Source organism: Ursus americanus, chromosome 1, assembly GCF_024610735.1.
Source record: "Ursus americanus isolate L20-20 chromosome 1, mUrsAme1.1.p, whole genome shotgun sequence".
NCBI classification, from domain to species: Eukaryota; Metazoa; Chordata; class Mammalia; order Carnivora; family Ursidae; genus Ursus; species Ursus americanus.
Genome location: NC_142127.1, coordinates 18,419,422 through 18,441,665, shown reverse-complemented (window position 1 = coordinate 18,441,665; position 22,244 = coordinate 18,419,422). Strand labels below are relative to the sequence as shown.

The 22,244-nt window shown below is 34.8% G+C and overlaps 1 protein-coding gene across 2 annotated transcripts in view; it reads left to right on the top strand.

Annotated features, from left to right (window-relative positions):
- Nucleotides 1–22,244, top strand: part of DARS1 (aspartyl-tRNA synthetase 1) — a 57,952-nt gene that overhangs the window by 3,434 nt on the left and 32,274 nt on the right. For both annotated transcript variants that reach the window (XM_045782803.2, XM_045782811.2), the window contains 2 exons: nt 2,065–2,157; nt 13,173–13,275. In XM_045782803.2, the coding sequence (XP_045638759.1) occupies nt 2,065–2,157; nt 13,173–13,275 (196 nt within the window). The remainder of the gene's footprint in view (nt 1–2,064; nt 2,158–13,172; nt 13,276–22,244) is intronic.

The following is a 22,244-nucleotide window of genomic DNA, read 5'->3' as shown; positions in this document are numbered from 1 at the left end:
CCTTCACATGTGCTTCCATTTCTCCAAATTCCTTTGTTCTAATGCTAGTGACTTAAAAGTGTGTAAGAGGCAGATTTTCAAACTGAAAACCTGCTGCCCCTGATCATTGTCTCAGCAGTCATACTAGTGAGAGTGTGCCATGTGCCTCAAATATCTGTGGATGTGTTGAAGGTTAAGAACCCCTATGCTAATTAGTTGGAATGCCACACAAAAGAAGGAATGATACTTTCTGTTTTCAGAAGTAGTATTAAGGGGCACCTGGGTGGCTCAGTCGGTTAAATGTCTGCCTTGGGCTCAGGTCATGATCTCCAGGTCCTGGATCAAACCCTGAACCCCATACGGCATCAGGCTTTTTGCTCAACAGGGAGTCTGCATCTCCCTCTCCCTCTTCCTCTCTCTCGGTGATCTCTCTCTTTCAAATAAATAAAATCTTTTTTTTAAGTACTATTAAAATTACTGTAATCATGCCACTTATTTATAAGCTCATTCTTTTAGATTTATGTTACTCTGTTTCATTTGGTTTTGAGTTTTGACTGACTAGTTAATAAGTCATTTGCTTTTTCAGGCTTGGCATTTTCAGATTTGTCTTTTAAAATTTTATGCTCCTTCATCTGTCTTCTTTTTCACACTTTCTTTTGCCTGAGTTTACACAGCAGATTTGGAAATTGGCTTAATTTATAAGGTCTTTTTGGCAATGTTCTGTAGGAATTTTCTTGTGAAACCTCATGGCTTAAAAATTCCTCATTCTTTGTCTTTCTTTCTGACAATGAGAACCGTGGTGTTCTATAAATCAGATTCTCTCTAAGCTGCATCTTTGCTTCAAGAGACAAGTTATAAATACATTTAGCAAAGTAGGTAAAATAGATTTATAATTTGATTTCATTATAATATCCTCCCAAAGGTATTTTTAGTAATAGTAACTAGGTTTTGCTGAACGTGATATTGACAGATTTCGTTACAATTAGGTAATGTAACTCTTGAAAATAGAGATCTTTTATTACTTATGATGTTATGATGTCATGTCTATTACTGTGTTTTTAATTAATAGTTAAATTTTTATTTGATATTCAAATTATTGCATATTTCAAATAATAAAATGATTTCTGGATCACTTCTGGATCATGATTGCCTTATATCAGTATCTTGACATAATAGTTGTTTTGTCACAGGTTTCCTGTGTGGGGATTTCTGGATAAATACAGTACTTTGTTATTAGCATTGGGGGGCTCACTTACAGCCCAAAAGGGAATTTATTGGCTCACATAACTATAGGAAACAAAGTGTAAGATAGTACGTAGCATAATTGAATTTAGAGGCTCAAGCAGCATCTACACTTTCTGTCTTCACTTTTTGCCTCCGCTTCCCTTAGGTTATTGGCCTTATTCTCTCATCCTGCCATCTCAGGTACTGGGAAAGGTAGTGGCTGAAGCCCAGGCCTACACCATCTCATCTCAGAAACCCCAGGGAGGAGAGCTTCATTCCCATGTCTCTATAGTAAGTCCCACGGGAGAACTTTGATTAGCTCATTTTGAGTAACATGCCTTCCCTGGATCATTCTCTCTGTCCTGGTGCCATGACTATCCAGGCCTGGCAGAAAATCCTCCCGTGTGGTCGACTTCTGTATACTGTGACAGGCAAGGGAAAATTCCGTGTCCATTTAGGCAAAGGCAGGTGAAGACAGGCTGTATTTGGCCCTATAAGTCATTGAAGTATTCAAGAGATTTGCATTCTGAAACTATCCCTTTGACTCCAATGTAGACTGAATTAGGGGATCAGGGGAGTGCCAGTTATAAGGCTGTTGCTGTAGTTTGGACAAACTAAATGGTACTTTGGTTTGAGATGGTGGCAATGAAGATGAAAGAATTGGATAGATTTTAGAGATGTTCTTAGTATAATTCATAAAACATGAAGCAAATTGCATATGGAGAATTTTAGAAAAGAAGGTGTCGTCAGAGATTGAAAGTTACTTAGGATAATACCAAGTACTTATGCTAGCTGTTAAACCAAAATAATTATGACTTTGTAAATTCTGAATTACAAAATTGTTTTACTTATTTGCTGCAGATCGAGTTTTGGTTCGGGTTAGTGACTTGACAGTACACAAAGCTGATGAAGTTGTTTGGGTGCGTGCAAGGATTCATACAAGTAGAGCTAAAGGTAAGATTGATTTCATGATTACAGCCCTTTTGGTAAGGACTCTGAATTTTTTGTTTTGCAAATTCCTCACAGACTAAAATATCATTAAAAACAAAAGAAAAACATCTATTTTCTTTCTTAAATCATAGTGAAGCTTAATCCATGGTTAATTAATTTTAGGTTCTTACAGGGCATCCTTGGGGTGTGTGGATGGCTCAGTTGGTTAAATTCCGACTCTTGACCTCAGCTAAAGCCTTGATCTCTGGGTCGTGAGTTCAAGCCCCATGTTGGGTTCCATCGTGGGTGTAGAGGTTCTTAAAAACAAAAACAAAAGACATCCTTAAAAATAATTTGACCTTAAAGACTCAGCCTAAGTCTAAGACTTTAAGGTACTTTTCTAGCATCTCTCAAAAGTTTAGAGTTGTTTTTTGTTTTTTTGAGTGAGTAGGGAGAGGGAGAGAGAGAATCCCAAGCGTCTCCACACTGAGTGCAAAGCCCAACACGGGGCTCTGTCTCAGAACCCTGAGATCATGACCCGAGCTGAAGTAAAAAATGGGACACTTAACTGACCAAGCCACCCAGATACCCCAAACGTTTAATTTTTTTAAGTGAAGAGAATGTTTGAGAAGCTTTTCATATGTTAATAGTCTTATATTTGTAATATTTAAATAGCCAAGAGAGGTGACAAAGAAATAAGGCTAAGTTCACGTTGTCCAGTATAGTAACCACTGGCTACATTTAACTATTGAAATTGAAATTGAAATTCAGTAGTTCAAGTAACTAGCTGTATTTTGAGTGCTTAATAGCCACAATGGCTAGTGGCTCCCAAATACAGCACAAATATAGAATATTTTGCCACTGTAGAAAATTCTGTCAGAAAGTACTAAGAATTTAGCATTAACAACAAAGAAGAAGGATTAGGGCGGTTTAGACAGGCCTAGCCTGATAGGCAATAGACAATAGAAAATTGTCCTAGCCTAATGTTCAATTGTCTAAAAATATTGACACTTAACATTAGTTTATAATTTTATACTTTTCACACACTTTTTCACATTTGATATTCCCTACAAATTTGTGAAGTAGGCAGAACAGGCTTTGTTATTCCACTTTGTAAATAAGGATACTGACGCTTGAAATGATAAAGCCACTCGCCCAAGAGCTCATAGTATTGGTAGAATATGAACAGAACGTGGTAGTTTTCTAAGACAGTTAGTCTCCCCAGCAGAGCTAATTACTTCTGTAATATCTAATACATTCTGTGTTACATTTCTTACTTGTTCTAAAATGTTTATTATAGAATTAATGTATGCCATCTTATATATCTCTCTCATTTACATATACTTATATCTCACTCTCAGGATCACTACAACTAAAAGTTTGTCTGTTCTTCCAATATACTCCCCCCAAATAGCTGAATACTGTTGGACTTTGAGAAAACTGGTGGAGTTTTAATTTTTTCAAAAATGTTGATTTGCCTTTCTGAAAATTTGGGCCATTTACTCTACTAAAAGATAATCACATTGTATTGTAATCCTTCATTTAGCTGTCTTCCTTCCATTAGACTGAGAGCCTCTGTATGTTTCCTAAACATAGTTATTTAGCAAATTAAAAGATACAATGCATGCTGCATGTAGGCCTGAACCAAGAATAGTTCCCTTTGCACCCATCCCCCAGATGGAACAATTTGAGTATCAATAAGGATAACTGCAGGGGCATCGGGTGGCTCAGTGGGTTAAGCATCTGCCTTGAGCTCAGGTCATGATTCCAGTGTCCTGGGATTGAGCCTCACATCGGGCTCCCTCTCAGCAGGAACCTGCTTCTCCCTCTCCTCCCCGCTCATTCTCTCTTCTCGCTCTCTCTCTCTTTCTCTCAAATAATAAATAAATAAAATCTTTAAAATAAAATAAGGATAACTGCAATGAAATATATCAGATATTTTTAAATCCATAGATTTATAATAATGTTAAGACAGGCAACAAAACCTGGTTGGTCACTGATGAAACAAGCTCATCATTTTGAAAACTGGTAAATAAAGAGAAAGTACCATTTCTGTATGAATTGTATATTCACTGGCTAACCAAATGGTAGATAGGGGGAAGTTGCTGGACAAGTATTCCAGCTAATAAAATGAAAAAAAGCATGTTAGAACTTCATCATTTTGCCCCTAGTAAATTACCCAGGCATTCATCACCAGTGACTGCTAATGACACAATAGAGAGACAACCAGAAATATTTTATGTCTATTCATGAAAGAACTCAACACCACCCAATGCAGTAATCTTGCCCAAAAGAATTGTACCTGAATCTCATGCAGCCTTTAGATCTAACCACCAACTTATAGGAAAAACATAGGATAGAGGAATATGTTAAGTAACAATGAGGATGCAATCAGCAAAATCTAGACTATAGGAAACTACTGGGCAAAAATGACCTCGTCTCTTCTACAAATAAATTGAAAAGGGAGGGGTGGACTTAAGAATTTTATCTCTCAACAGTCATTTATTTGGATCAGAATTTAAATATATAGTTAAATGAAGGAAGGAAGGACACTTGAGACTCTTCGAAATTTGAACATTGGCTGGATGATGTTAAAAAATGTTCTTTTTAAGTTGAGATAATAGTACTGTGGTAACGTTATTTTTAAAAAGATCTTATCTCTTCAGAATCCATATTGAATTATGTATGGATGAGATAATGGCTGAAATTTGCTTCACAGTATACAGGAATCGAGGGATATGAGGATTGGGATAAAGCTGAAACAAGAATGGCCATGAGTTGATAATTATTGAAGTACATGGGGATTGTAGGTAAACATTGGTATCATTTACAAATAATGATCTTTTTGTCCTTTTCTTTCAAATGTTTATCTCATTTTTTGTTTCTCTTTGCAATGATTAGTAGATTCTCCAGTACTACGGGGATTCCCTCAATGAAGAATTTTTCAGACAGCAGAGATTTAAACTCCTGATGAGTTATTTCATGACTTTGGGTGTTCTGCATAAAATGTCATTAGAAAACAATGCCAAAGTTTAAAGACTAGATTAAAAGAAGTTTTTTCTAGTCCAAATTTTCTGTTATCAGGAATAGGTGTTAAATTTTACTTGACCTTTTTCCATCAGTTTTTTTCCCTCAAAATATAATTGTGTTGAGTGTATTTATATAGAGGTTCATATACTATTCTCTCTGCTTTTGTGTTTTTTGAAATTTTCCATATAATAAAAAATTAAAATGCAGTTGATCCTCTTTATTGATGGATTGTGTATTTGCAAATTCTCCTTGCTAAAATGTAGTTGTAACCCCAAAATCAATACTTGCAGCACTTTCACTGTCATTCACAGAAATGCCAGGCATGCACATGTGCGGAGAGGCAAGAAACTTGAGTCACCCAACGCACAGGGTCCCAGCTGAGGTCAGACAGTGAAGCTCTGCCTTCTTGTATCAGCTCTGATGAACAAGTGTTCTTTCACAATCTATTTAATGCCACATTCTTCACACTTGTATGCTTTTTGTTGGTGAAATGGCTGTTTACAGTGGCCACCAAGCATAGAGCTAAAGTACTTTCTGGTGTTCCTAAGTGCAAGAAGGCTTACGCCTTGCAGAGAAAATACATGTGTTAGATAAGCTTCATTCAAGCATGACTTACAGTGCTGTTGGCCATGAGTTCAATGTTAACGAATCAACAATATATATTAAATAGTGTACCTTCAAACAAAAACACCTACAAAACACCTGTGTATTGATGGACTGATGAAAATATTGTGACCAGAGGCTCACAGGAACTTAACCTTGTATTTCCCTAGGAGCAATGGTTCGATGTTTGCAAATTCATTGTTCCTGCTGACTTTATAGAACATAACTACTACAAATAACAAGAATCAACTCTTTGTAATTGTAATGATTTATACTAGTTGGAATTCTTAATGTTGAGCCATTTTTGAATTCTTGGAATAAACTGAATTTGGCAAAGGTGTGGGTAGTATTCTTTTAGTATAGTACTAGGTTAAGGTTCACTGTTTTTTTCCCTGGAATTTTGCATTAATCTTGTTTTCATAATTTTTTTGGGAAAATCCTATGATTTTGTTTTTAAGTTTGTATATAAGTGTCTGTCTGTGTTTAAGCTGCAAGTTACCCAAGTAATACATTAATATCTTTACATGAATTTTTCAGAGAATACAGAAGTGATACTTTCTTTTTTCTTCTCTACATCTATCCTCTGCCTTAGCCTTTCTGTTCTTAATAATTTGTTTAGTGTCTTTCCAAAAATCTTTCTTTTTAAGGCACATTGCACGCATTCATATATACAGGTTTTTATTTGTTTTGTGTGACTTTTAACTTATTTTACGTAGATGATAGAGTATTTTACATGTTACTCTGCAACTTTTAAAATTTTCAATTAACAGTGTTTCTTGGAGATCTTTCCATGATACTAGTCACAGATCTACATAAGTCAGTATTTCTCCAGGGTAGATATCTAGAAGTGAAATTGCTGGATTGAAGGGCATACATATACATATTTAAAATTTCACCAGATTATCCTCCAAAAAAACTGCTCAGTTAATACTCCCAAAAGTATGTGACAGTACCACTTTCTCTGTATTGTTACCAATAATAATCATCCGCACTTCTCAAAGTAGATTGTCTAAAGAAATAAATAAAATCTTATGGTTTGAATTTGCAAAACCCTGATTGCTGCTACTCCCTTCTTCCTTATATAGGAATAATAGCTAGTAAATATGACTGACTTGGAAGCATTCAGGTGCCTTAACTCCAAAAATAGTAACACACTGAAACTGGACTTGGAAATAACCCATGCTGGCAATTTCAAGTAGAGCAAAGCTCTGAAAAACCACGAATAAGGAAATGGGAGTGTCAAAATCATAGTGTCAGAAGTATGACAACTAGAATCCTGTTATGTCAAAAAAAACAAAAACAACTTTTAATAACATATTCTTAAGGGTAGTATTTCATACATTTTTAAAAAGTAAATCAGATTTCTTACTAGGTTTGTATATTCTATCCCTAAAATCAAGTGGTGTATAGAGGAGCAAGAAGAAATTTTTAACTCTTAATGATACGCTTAAAATTCATTTCTTTAGATTGTGAAAGCTTATGATCTTACGCCTGCATATTGAAAGAGTAATTGAAATATCTGTGACTCCTTTCAAATTTTATATATACTACATTGAAGCCAGAAAATACTTCTCCTTCAATATCATTCTTTCTGAAAACTTACTTACACTTCCAAAATAGCTAGTTTATTTTGGTTGTCAAATAGTTTAAAAGCTCACGAACTTATGTTCGTGCAAGAATATTTCGGGGGAATAACAATTGGAAAGTGCTTTAAAACATTCGGGTCTTTGCTGTTTTATTTGGTAATGAATTAACATAAATGATAAAGGAAAATATTAATGTTGGGTATTAGGAAGTTAAGGAACATTATCTAACTAATGAATTCAGGAGCTTGGCAAGCTAAAAGACAGTAGGAGGAGATGAAAACATAAGATTGCCTCACAACTTGGATAACGTAGTTCTCCCACAAAAGCCCACTTTATTACTGAGCTATCACTATAATGGAGATGAGGGTGAGCCTTTTTGTCCTGACTATGACTATGTTTGCACCAGGTGCTATAAAAAGTATCAAACTTCACATTTTTCTAAAACAGGACTCTTGTGTAAACTTAAGAAATAAACTGCCTCTTCTAAAAACTTAACCAAAATGCAACACAAATTCTTAACTGTTAAGGAGCTAAATTTAAAATATCTATAAGTAGCAAATTATTCAGCTTTTTTGAACGTTGACTTTATGTTCCTTTCTATAAACTCTCTCCCAGTTGGCGGGTTCCAAGAAGAAAGACAAGTAATATTTAGCAGTTGATTAGTCTGTCTTATAAAGTTCCAATACTAACTTACACAGGGTGAGAAATTACATATTTGCTTCTTAGAATAAAAGGTAATATGTAGATCTAGTAAAAATTAAAATTCCAAAAGTGCAAAAAGATATAAAAGGAAAGGGCACCTTGGTGGCTCAGTCAGTTAAGCATCTGCCTTCACCTCGGATTGTGGTCTTGGGGTCGTAGGATGGAGTCCCACATCGGGCCCCCTCTGCTCTTCCCCCGGTTCAAGCATGCGCTCTCACTCTCGCGTGTGCACGCTCTCTCGCGCGCGCAAAAAAATTTAAAAATCTTTAAAAAAAAAAAGATGGAAAAATAGAAGTCTCACCATTCTAGCTTCTCCATCTCATCACAGTCTCTTCCCCCCAAAATAACCACTGTTGTTTCTTGTGTATCCTTCCAGGAAAAAAAATGCATTTACAAGCATGGGTATATTCTTTGTTTTTTAAATGTACATAAAAGGGATGGCAGTTCACATGCTGCTCCCTGTTAACACTCACCAGTGTCTATGAGAGTGCCTTGCAAAACGCGAAACAAAGCAGGTTGTGCAGTGTATGTCCAACCAGAGCCAAGGAAGGAACAATTTTGTTTACTAACAGCCAAGAACTTGGTCTTGAAAGTACTTGATAAAAGTAGTCTGAGTGGACAGGTCTACTTACCAGGAAACCAGTACTGGGTTTTTGTGGGGTTTTTTGAGTCTTTTAAAAATCTTTTTGAACGGACCATCAAGGTTCTAGTATTTGAAAATGCTTTGAACACCAAAAACCTGGGAACCATAGCATAAAAGTCACGTGTAGGTCATTCTACTAGTAAAGACTGCTTAAATATGAAGTAAGTGATAATAGAGTTTCAGTGCTTTTATAGAAATACTACTACTATGAACATCTTTGTAACTGTGACTCTCTCCATACTCAATTTCCTTAACATACATTTTTTTTTAAAGATTATTTATTAAAGAGAGCATGAGTGGGGGAGGCAGAGAGGGACAGAGGGGGAGGGAGAAGCAGACTCCCCACTGAGTAGGGAGCCAGATGTGGGGCTCCATCCTAGGTCCCCAGGATCATGACCTGAGGCCAAGGCAGACACTTAACCAATTGAACCACCCAGGCGCCTGCTTAACATACATTCTAAGAAATACATTTCTTGAAGCAAAGAGAACAATTTTAAGCCTTTTAATGCCCATTGTCAAATGATTCTCCGAAAGCCTATGCAAGTTTACCTTGCCATCAGCAACTTATGAAGGAACGGTTTTCATTTAATTCTCTCAAGCATTAGATAGCATTACATATTTTTAAATCTCTGCTAATTTGAGAGGTAAATTATGGTTATCATTGTTTGCTTCAACTTGCATTACCTTCATTTCATTTTTTTCCTTATATTTATCTACTCAGTTTTTTTCTTTTTCTTTCAAATGATTTGTTCTAGTTTATTGCCCATTTACCTACTGGAATCTCAGTGTCTTTTACTTCTAAATCTTTATGATCTCTGTATTAAAGATATTAACTCAGATAGGTTATAAGTCATTCAGCAAATAATTTTTCCCAGTGTTTCAGTTTTTTATATATAGATATTCTGTAGCTTTTAAACTTAGAAAGGTCTCCCTCCTCTTTTGTACAGTTTAATATTGTTTCATTTTTTACTCAGTTTTTTATTTGTTGGTTTGTTTGGTTTTTTTTTAATTCCTGAATTCTATCTAGAATTAGAATTTCTTTTCTCTAATAGGGTCTATTTTGAGTTTATTTTTCTGTTCCATTGATCTGGATGTTTTTGTGCTGATACATTTTTACTTTTAGGTTTATATACTATCTCATGGTGCTGGTTTTACTACTTCATCCTCTCCCTTCCATCTGTTTCCTTTTTTTTTTTTTTTTTAAAGATTTTATTTATTTATTTATTTGACAGAGAGAGACAGCCAGCGAGAGAGGAAACACAAGCAGGGGGAGTGAGAGAGGAAGAAGCAAGCTCCTAGTGGAGAAGCCTGATGTGGGGCTCGATCCCAGAACGCTGGGATCACGCCCTGAGCTGAAGGCAGACGCTTAACTACTGCGCCACCCAGGCGCCCCTGTTTCCTTTTTTAAAAAATAAAAGGTTTAATATTTAGAATTACATACAATAAACACATTAAGCATTAAAAGAGAACAGTGAACAATCTTCACTCCACCCATTACCACTGATTTCTTGATTTGTTTTCCCTAGCAGTGAGGTCAAATCTTAGGGAGCACATTGGCTTCTATATTTAGCCTCCTAGAACTTTCCAGGTTTTACATATTATTTGTGTTGAATCTTGAAGATGGCCAAGATTTCCTTTCAACCCTTAAGTTTCTTCTATACCTACCCCCCTGATTGTGTTATTCTCTTAAAAAGTATTTTTTCTGATTAGAAAAATAGTACATGCTTATTGTAGAATGTTCAGAAAAATACAAAAATACGAAAAACAGCATAATTTCCTATAATTTCACATCCTTTAGTAGCCACATTGTGGTGGGTTTTTTTTTTTTCCTATCCAATCAGTTTCGTATTTTGGTGGGTTTTTTCTCTGCACAATTTTAATACACTTAGACAAACAAAATTGGGATTATACTATATGGTTTTATCACTTCCTTAACATAATAGTCTATCATGATTGTCTATCAAATATTTACTTTGTGTTCCCAGCACCTGGCATGGTTGTTGCACATTGTAATCCAAATGTGAAATAGGAATGGTAATCAATCAAATAAGTAGCCAGTGGTGCTATTAATAATAATTAAGGGCACCTGGGTGGCTCAGTCAGTTAAGCATCTGCCTTTGGCTCAGGTCATGATCCCAGGGTCCTGGGATCGAGTCCCGCATCAGGTTCCCTGCTCAGCGGGGAGTCTGCTTCTCCCTCTCCCTTTAAAAAAAAAAAGAAAAAATAATAATTAACATTAATTAATAACATTAATTCATACTTAACATTAGTTAGGTATGTCACAACTCAAAATATATTACCTGTATAATCCTCAAGATTATAGGAGAAAACCCCAAGAGTAACATACTTATATGTTCTCGATTTTGAAGCTGAAGACTGAAGCATAAAGTAGTTTAATAATTTTCCCTCAGGCCCCTTCCCAGGAAGTGATAGGATAGGATCCTAGGTCTTTGGATTTCAAAGCTTTTACTCTTTAGCGACCCTTACACTAAGTGTTACCCCCTAGTGCTGACCCAGAGACATTTTCATGTGCTAAGCCTTTTTGTAAGTCCTGTAGAGCTCCATTCTCTGTCCAGGTCTTTTGTGTAGCACTGGAGTTCATCGCAGCATGGCTTTGTAGTGCAGCTAGGTCTGTGCTGCCTATCTGCACTATTAGAGCAGCTAAAATACTTACTAAATCACATTCCCTTCCATTGCACAAAAACATTCTGTTAAAGGTTTCTCAAATATTCTGTGGTTTCTGTCGTTCCCAGGGTAATGTCATTTCGATCCATCTGCAGATTTCTCCACGGTAACAGTCTTTATCCATTCAGTATCTTAAAATCCCCTTGAATGCGTTTAGTATGTGTAACTTTCTTTTTAAGATTTTACTTTATGACTGGATCATAGTCCAAAGGAAAGGGAAAATAAGTGTATATTTCGTGGTTAAAAATATGTCAGTCATACATCACTCCAAAGTCCATAGATTATGTCTGTGTTGGCACTTTGTTTGCAACATTTTTTTTTTAGACTCATGATTGTGGTCTGCTTTGTGTTTCAAAATACTGTATGTTGAAAGAAATGACTGTGAGTCTGCTTGCATTTTTGCCTTTTTTTTTTTTTGCAAGTATTTTAAAAACTGAAATCTTTTGGTGTTTTATAAAACAATCTGATGAGAAAAATGATCTTGAAAAGGTTTAACTTGTTTTATGAGGAAGTAATTTCCCAAAACTTGATCAGAGACTTAAAAAGAATTTGCTTTGGAGGAAAAGGATGTCACAAGGATAAATAGTCACTGAATCTATTATGAATAATATTTTTGAAAAGGTTAAGAATAGGGAATGGCAGTTCCTTATGAAAGGAGGGGAGATTGCGGGGGGCTCTTAGAGGCCCAGAATATGTAAAAATAAAACTGGTTATAGAGGATAAAGACAATGATTTTTTTATAGACAAAGTAAGTTATTTGGAGCAGCACCTGAGTGGCTCAGTTGGTTAAGCGTCTGCATTTGGCTCAGGCCATGATCCCAGGGTCCTGGGATCATCCCCCTGTCCCGCTCCCTGCTCAGCAGGAGGGTCTGCTTCTCCTTCTACCTCTGCAGCTCCCCCAGCTTGTGCTCTCTCACTTGCTCTCTCATTTGCTCTCTCTCAAATAAATAAATAAAATCTTTAAAAAAAAAAAAAAAAAAGTAAGGGGTGCCTGGGTGGCTCAGTCGTTAAGCGTCTGCCTTCGGCTCAGGGCATGATCCTAGTGTTCTGGGATCGAGCCCCACATCAGGCTCCTTCGCTGGGAGCGTGCTTCTTCCTCTCCCACTCCCCCTGCTTGTGTTCCCTCTCTCACTGGCTATCTTTCTCTCTGTCAAATAAATAAATAAAATCTTAAAAAAAAAAAAAGATATTTGGGGTAAAGAGGAAAATGCAGAACTCTAATAAAGGATGAGGAATATGATAAAGGAAAACAGGAAAATAAAATGTGGAAGAAACTAGCCTGTCATTCTAAGTGCTCTTTAAAATATACTTTGGTAGGAAGTAAAATGGACCACCTGCACAGAATGCCTGTATTCTTGATACAAAGCACTTTATTAGCATTTCTGTGGTTATCATTGAAGATCCCATAGTGGTTAGCACAGTGCCTTTGCCTGTAGAATACACTTGTTATTGAATGCATGTTGAAAGTGATCTGAAGTTACTTGAAATTTGTTTAATCGATGCAAGGACAAAATAATTTTCTGATTAATAATATTTCTCTGAAATTGGTGATTTGCCTTTGTTCTCATAACAAACATGTTAAAAGCACTTTTGTTACTCGTAGTGCGAACTTGGGTTTCTTTAAAGCTAGTCAACAGTATGATTTGGGCCATGGAAGCTGGATACACATATGTACGTGCCTAATGAGTATAGTCAATTTTGGCTCAATTTTAAAGTAGAGAAACATTTTTCTTTGTAAAACCTGAAGTAGCATGTCCTTGATACACTTGTGTTCTTTCTGTCTTATTCAGGGAAGCAGTGTTTCTTAGTCCTACGTCAGCAGCAGTTTAATGTCCAGGCGCTCGTGGCGGTGGGAGACCATGCAAGCAAGCAGATGGTTAAATTTGCTGCCAAGTAAGTAAGCAATTATATCCTGTTGTCAGAATAAACAATGGTGGGAACCAAGACTCCCAGGGGTTTGGACCATTTTCATACATTAACATCAATGCTTCGTTTGTTTAAAAATGTAGTTATTTAAATTGTCAGTTCAGTATTGCTGAATACATTAAACTTACAAAAGAGAAAATATGGAGCACAGGCTTGAAATTCATTTGGAACTGCTGAAGCAGCACTCTCTACAGACAAGTCACATTTACTTTCAAGTAGAGTAACAAAAAGCCTGGCAGCCTCTACATAGCAAAGCAACTTTATTTTGTTGTGTTTGTTGAGCTTCAGTTCCTACCTCCCCCCCCCCCAGTTTGAGATTTGCATATTAAGCAACAAGTTTTCTAACTGAAAAATAAAAGCACATAAAATAAGAGTGTCGTTTTGCAAATGATTCCCTCCTAAAGGAAGTAAAACAAATGTCATAACATTTTATAGCTTTTAACTTTGACATCAAAAGGGTTAAAGAAAAGTAAAATCAACCCACTCCTCCCCTCCCCCCACAACAAGTCTTGCTGTCTGGCTCAGAGTTCCTGTAGAAATGCTTAGTTTTGTTAAGTTTGCAAGAGACAGGATATAGAGGTAGTGTAGTGCTTATGCGTAACATAGCTCTAAGGTAATAATAGTTGGTAATGTGGGTAGTTTTGTTTGTATGTTTTTCTCAATTTAGTCAAAATTTTATTTCCATGATAATGATCAAAGAAGATTTGGAAAAATGGATGATCTTTATATTTTAAGTAATAGCGTACTTCATAGGCATGAATGTTTTTTAAAAGAAACTAAATCTAGGATAAATGTTTTATTTTTCTCTTGATTTTTATCTCTGTTCTTTAGATGTATACTTTCAAAGATGAGTGCGTATAGATAGAATTATCAATTTTAGAACTAGAAGGGAACTAAAAAACAATCTAATTTAAACAATTTATATTTGGGCCCTCCCCGACTCCCTTAGTGTTTTACGTGTAGTGGATGCTCAGTAACTGGTATGGGTTTAGAGATTTATTTATCAAATTTAGTTTTATTATATCACAGCAGTATCTTGTACCCTGGTTTAAAAACTCCAGTGCCGTTAATTGCATCAGTTCACTGATGAACTCAGTAGTATTTGTATTTCTGGTACATAGTCCCACCTCACCTTATCTCCCAGTCCTGCTACCCGGAGACTTCTGTCTCTTCTGTCTGTATCTTTTGGTGAGTAGGTTTGCTGTTTTTATCTCATGGCCTACGAGGGTGTGTGCTTGTGGGGTGCACTGTCAGCTAGCCTTTTAAGGTCAGTCCTGTGAAGTGAGACATAAATGAGCTTGGTCCCTAGAAATAAACTTTCCACACAGAACCTTCTATAAATAGAGCCCCTGGAAACCATAGACATGTATGCTAAATTATATTTAATACACTGAAAAATACTGGGAAAAAGTCCATTTCAAATCAACAAATAATCTTTATGGCTTTTGTCTTTTATGTATTAAATTGGTTCTGAAAACTAATATATGGAACTGACAGTTTTATTTAGAATGTGTGTTTCCATTAAATTGCCTTACAACCTTAGTGTTACATTCCTAAAGAAAATATTCTAGTCTAAAAATCTTTTGAAATTCCCACTTACCCTTAATATTTACTAAGAGATATCCTACTGACAAAAGGACAGTGAATTCATTTGTTGTCTTTAGAAGTAAAGTAGTCCACCAATAGTTATTTCTTATTATTTTGGATCTTCTCAAACTTCTGCGACTTGACTAACAGCAATTGACCCTATCAGAGGTCAACCAAAGCTTACTAGCTGGCCTAGCTACTTGCAAATGGTCTCCCAAATAGAATTTAGTTCACTAATGTCCTCATAATACATAAATTAAAGAAATACATAATACATAAATTAAAGTTACACAATACTGCAAAATCCTTAAGTTCGCAAAATTATTTTTGAGAGTGAAGTCTTCTTTTTGTCTCTCCAAATGAGTTTTCTAAGGCATTTGGCTTCTTTTTTTTTCCTCTCTTTCTCTTTTTAGTATTGTTCTTTGTAACTTCTGTCATATGTTAGTTGGGTTAGAACAAAATAGTCCCATCTTGTATAAACTTAATATTTATTGGAAGATACAAGCTCTTTTTGCTCTTCCTTAAGTCTGTATTTGCCAGAAGTTTATTTTCAAGTGGTATTTTTATCTAAAATCTTTAATGGCTTCCTATTTCCATATAAACGATATAGTATAAGTGTGATCTTTCTCTTAGATAAGGCAAGAATTTAGTTAAGTTAGTCTGGATTTCATAATCTTGAAGTGTAGAACTCAAGATCTAGATGTAATTCAGCTTAACAATTAAATCGTGACTTGGATTTTTTTTTTTAAGCAAAGAACATGTATCTATTTTTAGCCTCCCTCCCCCAGAAAATGGACTTTATATAATTAGTAATGTGTGGGAAAAGATGGTTTCATAATAGAGCTGTTGCAAATTATAAAGCCTTTGGTTATATACAAGTGAATGAAGCCAATTTTATACAATAGGCTTAACATGTGGTACTTAGGTTAATTATTTAACTTTTGGCACTACTCATACGTTAAAGTATCTATCCTGAGTAATTAAGAGTAAATGTGTTAATAACTTTGCTACCTTGTGAAAGAGGAAAATTTTCATGACTAAGACTCTGTGGCAAAAAATTATGTTTTTTTTGTAATTGAAGTATGGTTGACACACAATGTTACATTAGTTTCAGGTGTACAACATGGTGATTCAGGAACTCTATGCATTGTACTATGCTCACTACCAAGTGTAGCTATCATCTGTCACCATAGGATGCTATTACAATACCATTGACTATTCCTTATGCTATACCTTTCATTTCTGTGACTTATTCATTTCATAACAAAGCCTGTATCTCCTACTCCCCTTCACCTTTTTTTGCGCATCCTCCCATTTCCCCTCCCCTTGGCAACTACCAGTTTGTTCTTTGTATTTATGGGTCTATTTCTGCTTCTTTTATTTGCTCATTTGTTTTGTTTTTTAGATTCCATATATAAGTGAAATTGTATGGTGTTTGTCTTTGTCTGACTTATTTCACCTAACATAATACCCCTCTGGGTCTGTCCACGTAAAAATGATGAGTTTTTAGTTTTTGTGGTTGGTTGGTAATTTTTTTAGGAACAGTCAGCTTGTCTTTTTTATGTGACTCTACACTGTACTTCTCAGGTAGTACTGAAATCTTGATCTTTCTTGGTAATAGAAGTCTAAGGCACATGTCGTTTCTGACAGAAAGCCAGTAGTAGATGATCTTAAATTCAAAGTGCAAATTTTTAAAGAAGAAAATCAAGAACAGAAAAATTTTACTTTGAAAATAACCTATTCTTTTCATGAATAATAATAGATCAGGTGAGGTTATAATATGAATTCTAAAGAACTTTTAAAACTTTTTTAGGAAAAAATTGTGTTGTTTTTTTTCATCTCTCAAAATCCTTTTCCTAAAAATTATCTTTATATAAACTATTTTATTTAAAATGTGTGTTCATGGGCTCCAGTGTGAAAACAAAGATTAAGGTAGCTGTTGTACATTTATCTTTAAAGTCACTTGCTCTGGCAGTGCTGTCTGGTGAGCTGGCATTTCTGTAAAACAAGAATCTAAGGTGTGAGGTTATTGTTAAATCATAAATAACATTAGAAAGAAATTACTCTATTTGACATTAACAGATGAAAAGTAAGAATTTTTATAACTTGCTATGGTCAGTTATACTCACATATTATTGTTACACGATACTGCAAAATCCTTAGGTTCGCATGGACTTTTCTGTATTCTTAAGCATGAAGAATAATTTTCGATATGGCACTAGAATGAAAATAATCATTATTTTCTAAAATTATTTTTGCGAGTAAAGTCTTCTTTTTGTCTCTCCAAATGAGTTTTCTAAGGCATTTGGCTTCTTTTTTTTTTTTCCTCTCTCTTTTTAGTGTTGTTCTTTGTAATTTCTGTCACATGTTAGTTGGGTTAGAACAAAATAGTCCTATCTTGTATAAACTTAGTATTTATTGAGAGATACAAGCTCTTTTTGCTCTTCCTTAAGTCTATATTTGCCAGAAGTTTATTTTCAAGTGGTATTTTTTAATCTAAAATCTTTAATGGCTTCCTATTTCCAACCATGTGCAATATTAATTCTGCCTACTGATTCCCTCACCACAATGTTATTTCCCACTACTTTGCCATATATGTCTTCATATTGGGCAGATTCTCTGTGTCTGCAATGACCTCTCTTCCTCTTATTTTAAAAGTTTTGCTTTTATTCATTGAATCCTCATTCTTTGTCGCTTAGCTTAAGCCCATGTCTTTGATGATCCTCAGTCATTGGTTTCTCTTTTCATTTCTTTGGGGTCCATAGATATGTTCTTGGGAGGCTGGAAGTTTTTTATGTTTTTTTTAAATTTAGCATACATTTTGATGATTACCTTAAAGTTAATATATAAGGGTATTTTTCCATGTCATTTTAAAGGCTAACTTACAACAGAAAACTGGTATGTGAATTCAGTACTTTTCATATAGCGTTTACTGTCGTATTTACAATTGCGTTCATGCCAGCTGAAACTAGACGATATCCACGTTCCATACTAATGATGATTTCACTGTAGTTTGAATAGCAACACATGCTGAGAACAGGTTGGATTACTAGGTGGTACTTAATAGTTAGGAGGCATCCTGAACTTTTAAAATCTGTGCTGTTCCAGCAGATTTATTGAATCCTATTTTTGTCTATAGAGGGACAGCAGATCACTAATAATATAACATAATATAATAATATAATAATAATGCAAGGAAAAATGATTCTATTTCCAGTTCTAGTACTTATCAGATTAGATACCTATTTGATTCAAATTTCAATTAACGATGCTTCATTATTAACTTTCATATGAACAAGATAGGTTTATATAATTATCAACTGATACTTTCTTTAAATTGTCATTCTTGGATTGCTGTTTGTGGTATTTGGGTTAATTATGGGGCCTAATTGTCCTAAATCAGCCTCAGACTTAACATTTTATGTAATTGTGAGCAGACATTCTTCACATTACTGGTAATAAAGTAAAAATACAGAAACAGATTAAATATAGAACTGGATCTGAGACTTTAACTTTATACATTAAACCAAATGTCAGCAGTTTAGTTTTAGCAAACTTTAATATTGCTATTTGAATTTTGTTATTTTTAATACTTGCTTTCATTTTCCTTTAAAATTCATTTTGATTTAAAGTTAAGAGCTAATATAGACAGAAAGTACATTAGTGGTTGCTTAGGACTAGGGGAAGAATGAGGGGATAAGAGAGTGAAAGCTAAAGGGTACAGAATTTCTATTTATGGTGATGAAAATGTTCTAAAATTGTGGTTGCATGTATCTGTAAATATACTAAAAACCATTGAACTGTACACTTTAAATGAGAAATTGTATGGTGTGTGAATGCTATCTCAAATTGTCACAAAAACATAAATTTTTAAAATGGAAAAAAAAGTTAAGGGCTATACACTGTGGAAAACAGTATGGAGGTTCCTCAAAAAGTTAAAAATAGAACTACCCTATAATCCAGCAATCGCACTACTAGGTATTTACCCAAAGAATACAAAAATACTAATTCAGAGGGATACATATGCCCTGATATTTATAGCAGCATTATCTACAATAGCCAAATTATGGAAACAGCCTAAGTGTCCATCAATTGATGAATGGATAAAGAAAATGTAGGATATATATATGTACACGTATATAAAAGATGTGTATTATATATACATATACATCCAATGGAATATTACTCAGCCATAAAAAAGAATGAAATCTTGTCATTTGCAACAACATGGATGGAGCTAGAGAGTATTTTGCTGATCGAAATAAGTCAGAGAAAGACAAATATGATTTCACTCATTTGTGGAATTTAAGAAACAAAACAAACGAACAAAGGGAAAAAAAGAGAGGAGGGGCAAACCAAGAAAACAGACTCTTACCTATAGAAAACAAACTGATGGTTACCAGAGGGGAGGCAGGTGAGGGGGATGAATGAAGTAGGTGATGGGGAATTAAGGAGTACATTTGTGATGAGCATTGGTTGATGTATGGAAATGTTGACTCACTATATTGTACACCTGAAACTAATATTACACTGTATGCTAACTAACTGGAATTTAAATTAAAACTTCAAAACAGAATAGAATAAAGTTAAGGGCTATAAGCATGTTAATTCATACTACTTTTATATTTGTAGGTATATAAGTAACATGATAAAATCCGGTTAAAGTGGTCCCTGACATTATTTTATACCATTAAAGAGAGTCCCTGTAGTAGTTTGAGAACCAGTGGTCTGTGCCATATTGAGTAGTGCTTAATTTTTTACCAAGTTTATTTTGAGCTCATTATTGGAGTTTTGGTGAAGACAAATGAGTTCACAAAATAAGTCATCTTAGAACTACTAGGATAATTTAAACTATTAATTTTTACAAAGCACCTCTGGGTAGCTGGGTGTAATAATACAGGGCCAGAGAGCCCAGAAACTTGGCTCCCCGCTAACTAGCCATGTAACTTCATAAGTTGTTTACCATATGCAGGTCTTACTTCATTCTTTACAGCTAAGACCCTTCTTTAATAATAAACATCTTCATTTCCACTTGCCTGGGAAATATAAAAGTCTGAGATTGAGTGTGGTAGTACTGATTCACTATAATTGAAGTTATTTGACCTATAAACCAACTTATGCCTACCTTAGAATTGGAATACAGGGTGCCTGGGTGGCTCAGCTGGTTAAGCATGTGCCTTTGCTCAGGTCATGATCCTGGGGTCCGAGGATTGAGTCCCGCGTAGGGTTCCCTGCTCTGCGGGGAGCCTGCTTCTCCCTCTGCCACTCTCTCTCTCTTTCTCTCTCAGGAATAAATAAATAAAATCTTAAAAAAAAAAAAAAAAAGGAATTGGAATACAGAGGGGTACCTGGGTGACTCAGTGGGTTAAGCATCCAACTCTTGATCTCAGCTCAGGTCTCCATCTCAGGATCCAGAGTTCAAGCCCCATGCTGGGCTCCATGCTGGTCACAGAGACTACATTAAAAAGAAAAAAAAGAATTGGAATACGGATTTTTATTATGAAAAGGGGGGTTAGTATTTTTAAAACAACTTACATAATTTATGCTTTTTGGATGCTATTTTGATTTAACTGGCAAATATGTGGTTTCTTATGTTTGGGAATTTTCAATTCTTTGCCTCAATGAATTGTATATTTAATTTACATCATTGATGCACTTTATGTTGGTGCATTACTTGAAAAACTAGTGTGTAGCAACTTTATAGTCTATCCTTTTTTTTAAACTAATCTTTTATTACACCTTTCCCAAGATTTACAAATTATTCATTTGAATATGGGTGGTTATGTAGATCTGTGGGGCACACTTCTCATTGAGTCTTGTAAGATTCAACAAATTATTTTTGACAGCCAGAAGGCTAACAGATTTGCTGTTTTTACTATAAACTTTTAATACTCAAGTTTCTAGAAGTGTTAAAATTTTAATAGTTTTTGTTGATATTAGTATATGTAAATATGCAAAAAAGAAAAGCTTAAAATAATGTCTTTTTCACCATTATTGATTTGGGTGGGGGGAGCGGAGGGTAGATACAAATAAAATGGGAATGGTTTTGAAAAATACAAGCTGATGACTACCTAAAATTGTAATTGTCATCACCTGGCTTTCATCCAACTCCCAGGTTTATCCCTACTATTAACAAGTAACAATCAGCGTATATTCATGTATAGGATTTCTTAACATATTCTAGGCCTTTACTGTGACAGGCTAGTTTGGTAGAAGCACTCTGAGGGACTTAAGTATGTAGTACCTAAAATAATTTGAAATAAAAGGTAAAAACCACTGTTAGTACAAAGGTTATGCTGTTAACCTTCCATCATTATCTTGGATGTATTGAGTGGATTATATGAATAATGATAGGATACTCTTCAGTGACCTCTGTTAACTAACGACATATATTTCTTAGATGAAAGGCCGTGGAAGGAACCCCCTGCCCACACACACACCCCTGGACTTTTATTGCATGTGAAATATTATTTTTAATATTTAAGAAACAAAAAAATGTTTAAGAAACAATCTGTAATTAAAATTCAGTGTAGTGACGGCCCTTCCTTTATCTTGCCAAGCTTTCTAGCATCTAGCATGAATTTTATACTTACTGGAATGCAGGGCATCAGTCTGATATACAGCCAAAGAACAGCAATATTATTAATTAATATTGTTTATAATATTTATAATTTATAATGTAATTTATATTTATATAATATTTATAATTTGTAATATAAACGAATAATTAAATATGAAGCTGCAAAATGCCATACTTGCACTTTGTCCCTTGATCCTCACAGCAGCACTATGAGGTATAGACACTTTTTTTTATGTCTTCATTTTTACAGCTGAGGAAATTGAAATTTAAATACTAAGTGTAAGGTCTCTGACTCTAGGACTCATATTCCTCCTATGTCATCCTGTTTCTCTGAGATAGTCTAATGATAGTAGTTCAAAGCCCTCTATAATATATAGCTCACTTAGAATACAACCTTACTGTCATTGAAATATATTGATGCCTGGGAAATGCTTTCGGCCTCAAAGGAATGCTTTTTGCCTAAACAGTATCTTTTTCTACAGTGTGTAGTTTATTCTGATATATAGTTGATTGATAATAGACAGATAGATAGATACCTGTTTTGTTTCCTGATGGTGATAATGACTTTTAGATACTGCCCGAGTGGAAAACCAAAACTGGTGAAAAATAATAATTTTGGTTTTAAGCATGACTGATTATAAAGTAATAAAAAATATTTTTATGTTGAGTCATAAGTTAATGCTAAAAACAGTTCCAAAGGAGAAATTAAAATTTTTTTCTAGCCATCATTAATATTAGTGAACTTGTCTCCTCTACCATAAAGCAGTAG